The 2,500-nt window shown below is 35.3% G+C and overlaps 1 protein-coding gene across 1 annotated transcript in view; it reads right to left on the minus strand.

The window, feature by feature from the left end:
- LOC127633727 (fatty acid desaturase 6-like) overlaps positions 1 to 2,500 on the minus strand; it is a 14,163-nt gene that overhangs the window by 10,842 nt on the left and 821 nt on the right. Inside the window, 2 exon segments of the mRNA XM_052113006.1 lie at positions 2,143 to 2,193; positions 2,196 to 2,500. The exon segment at positions 2,196 to 2,500 is cut by the window's right edge and continues 821 nt beyond it. Coding sequence (XP_051968966.1) covers positions 2,143 to 2,193; positions 2,196 to 2,400 — 256 coding nt within the window. The 5' untranslated portion in view covers positions 2,401 to 2,500.

The raw sequence follows: 2,500 nt of genomic DNA on the forward strand, positions 1-2,500 counted from the left end.
TTTGCATTAAATTATGATTTATGTTGACAAGCCGGTTCTCGCCTCCTCCTTGCCCATCTTAAACCCCCTTACAGTGAACTTTGGTACGCAGCGGAAGCCAAAACTTTGCATGTTACATCACAGTCGTGAACCATTAACTAGTTGCTGGTGGTATTAGGGGAAGGGACATTCCAGAGAGCATCTGATTGGACGATTGCAAGATGAGTCATCAATGTTTGTGTTCTGTTTTTCTGGAAGAGAATGAACTGGCCTCAAAGATAACAAACGTGAACTAAAGCCTCAAAACGCTCATTTTGATGTCATCTTTAATGATGCATGGGTAAAGTTACTCTGCCTTTAATATAAACAAGTTGGCATAGAGCACATGTGATTAATGCTTCAACAAATGTTCAGGAGGGGCTGCAAGGGTTGAGAATCTAAAAATAAGCCCTACACACTGACAAGTGCTCATCATGACTACAAGCTCAATGGAGGCCAAAGAGACGTTGCCTCCCTCTGGAGTTGTATCCCTTGGTGTCTATTGAATCTCATATTTCATGCTATTTGTTGTGTTTTATGTTTGTAATATTTGTTTTGCTCTATGTTTGTATGGCTAATTATCTTATCGTCTATCCTAGCCTCTTTGAAAATAGAAAAAAAAAAAAACATCCCTGATTTAAGTACACAAAAACACAATGTAACTACGCAGTTCCCTGTTGTTTTGATTCATATCTAAAATCCTGTAATTGTGTATTAACATGTTTATTTTGCTTTTCAAACAATGAAACAGTCTGACTTCCCCCCCGCCGGAGCTGTGCAGTTGGTTTCTCCCTGTAAGATGAGCCATTTGATTTAGCTATGCAGGAAACTGGATCTGCCCAATGGGAGGGGAGCGCCTAAATCGAACCGGTCACCATAACAACCACCGCCACAGGAGTTCCACGGCAGTTTGGATATGAACTGGAAATTAGCCAATGTATGCACTGTTATAAAGCTTTTTTATTGAACTAAAGCTAGCCTAATAAACATCTGACACCCGGTTGCACCCGTGATCCGCAAGCATGAACGAGCACAAACTTTGAATACATTTTACCCCAAAACACTCCCTATTAATAATACCACACACGTTCATATTCCTCATACCTTATACACGAACAATGCCAAAACACTGAATGCTTTGTAGAATTCAACGTGTTTGAAATGTAGAATCTAACCGACTGAAAATGCAAATGTTTCCCGGCAAAAACAACAACTTCAGTTAGTCTCTCACACAGACTGACGTCAGACTGACATACGTCAGATTTTATCCCATTTTTACGACATTATGATTTTACATTGATCAGTGTTCCAATATTAATGTGATTTATTACTAATTATGAGTACTAGTAATTTCAGTAATTCACTATTATATATATTTTTTTTACATTACAGTAATGATAATTATTATTATTTTTATTTTTTTGTATTACAGCAATAATTCGGGAAATGTTTTTTTTTATTCTCAAAAAAAAAAAACATTTTAATAATAAAAAACTCTTAACAGTCCTCAAAATTCTTTGATTTCATTATGCAATATATATATATATATATATATATATATATATATATATATATATATATATATATTATTTATAAATTATATTACAAATTAAGTCAATTTTATGACCATTATAATTTGCATTTATAAATTATAAATTTATAAATTAAAAATACAAAATGTGTCTAACATAATACATAGTTTGCATCTACAGAAAAATAAATAGTACAATAAAATAATATATATTTTTTAAAATTTAAACCAGCATAAATGAAAGGCACTATATTATATATTAATCCTAATACATGAAAAAAAAAAAATAATAATTCACATTACAGTAATGATAATGCATATTTATTATAGTATAGTATAATAATAATAATGCGGAAGAAAATGTCCTTATATGTCATGAAAATAATGTCACAAATAATAAATCTTAACAGTCCTAAAATAATGCAAATATAAACTTTTTTTTCTATGTTAAATAAAATATATATTTGATATATTTTGTGGTGAAATATGACCCCGATATAAATAAAAACATACAAATAAATAGTATGAGTGTCTTTGTGTCAAACTTTACATGGGTTTTAACTGTCGGCTATATATGAATCGCGTGTTAGTACCTGCAGGCAAACTGATGAACGCTGCGGTCAGGATGGTGCAGTCTATTCCCTCCTCTCCCACCAGCTGCTCTCTCGCACACTCTTCTGCACCCGCCGCGTGAGCTCCATCATCAGGGTCTCGCGCTCCGCGTCTGCCTGCTTCACGAGCACCTGTCTTGAGTCAGCGTCACCACCGGAGACCCCGAGTTCCTTACCATCCTGGGACATGGGCTCTCGCAGGCTTGCCGTGTCTCTGCTCTTCTCTGGAATGTTCTGCATGCTAGAGCTCAGAGAGGCATGGCTCACAAACACACTTTCCGTCCTGTCCGTGAAACAAGCTAGTGAGGGACTCACTCACTCACTCACTCACTCACTCACT

This window comes from Xyrauchen texanus, chromosome 40 (genome assembly GCF_025860055.1).
Source record: "Xyrauchen texanus isolate HMW12.3.18 chromosome 40, RBS_HiC_50CHRs, whole genome shotgun sequence".
In the NCBI taxonomy this organism is placed as follows: Eukaryota; Metazoa; Chordata; class Actinopteri; order Cypriniformes; family Catostomidae; genus Xyrauchen; species Xyrauchen texanus.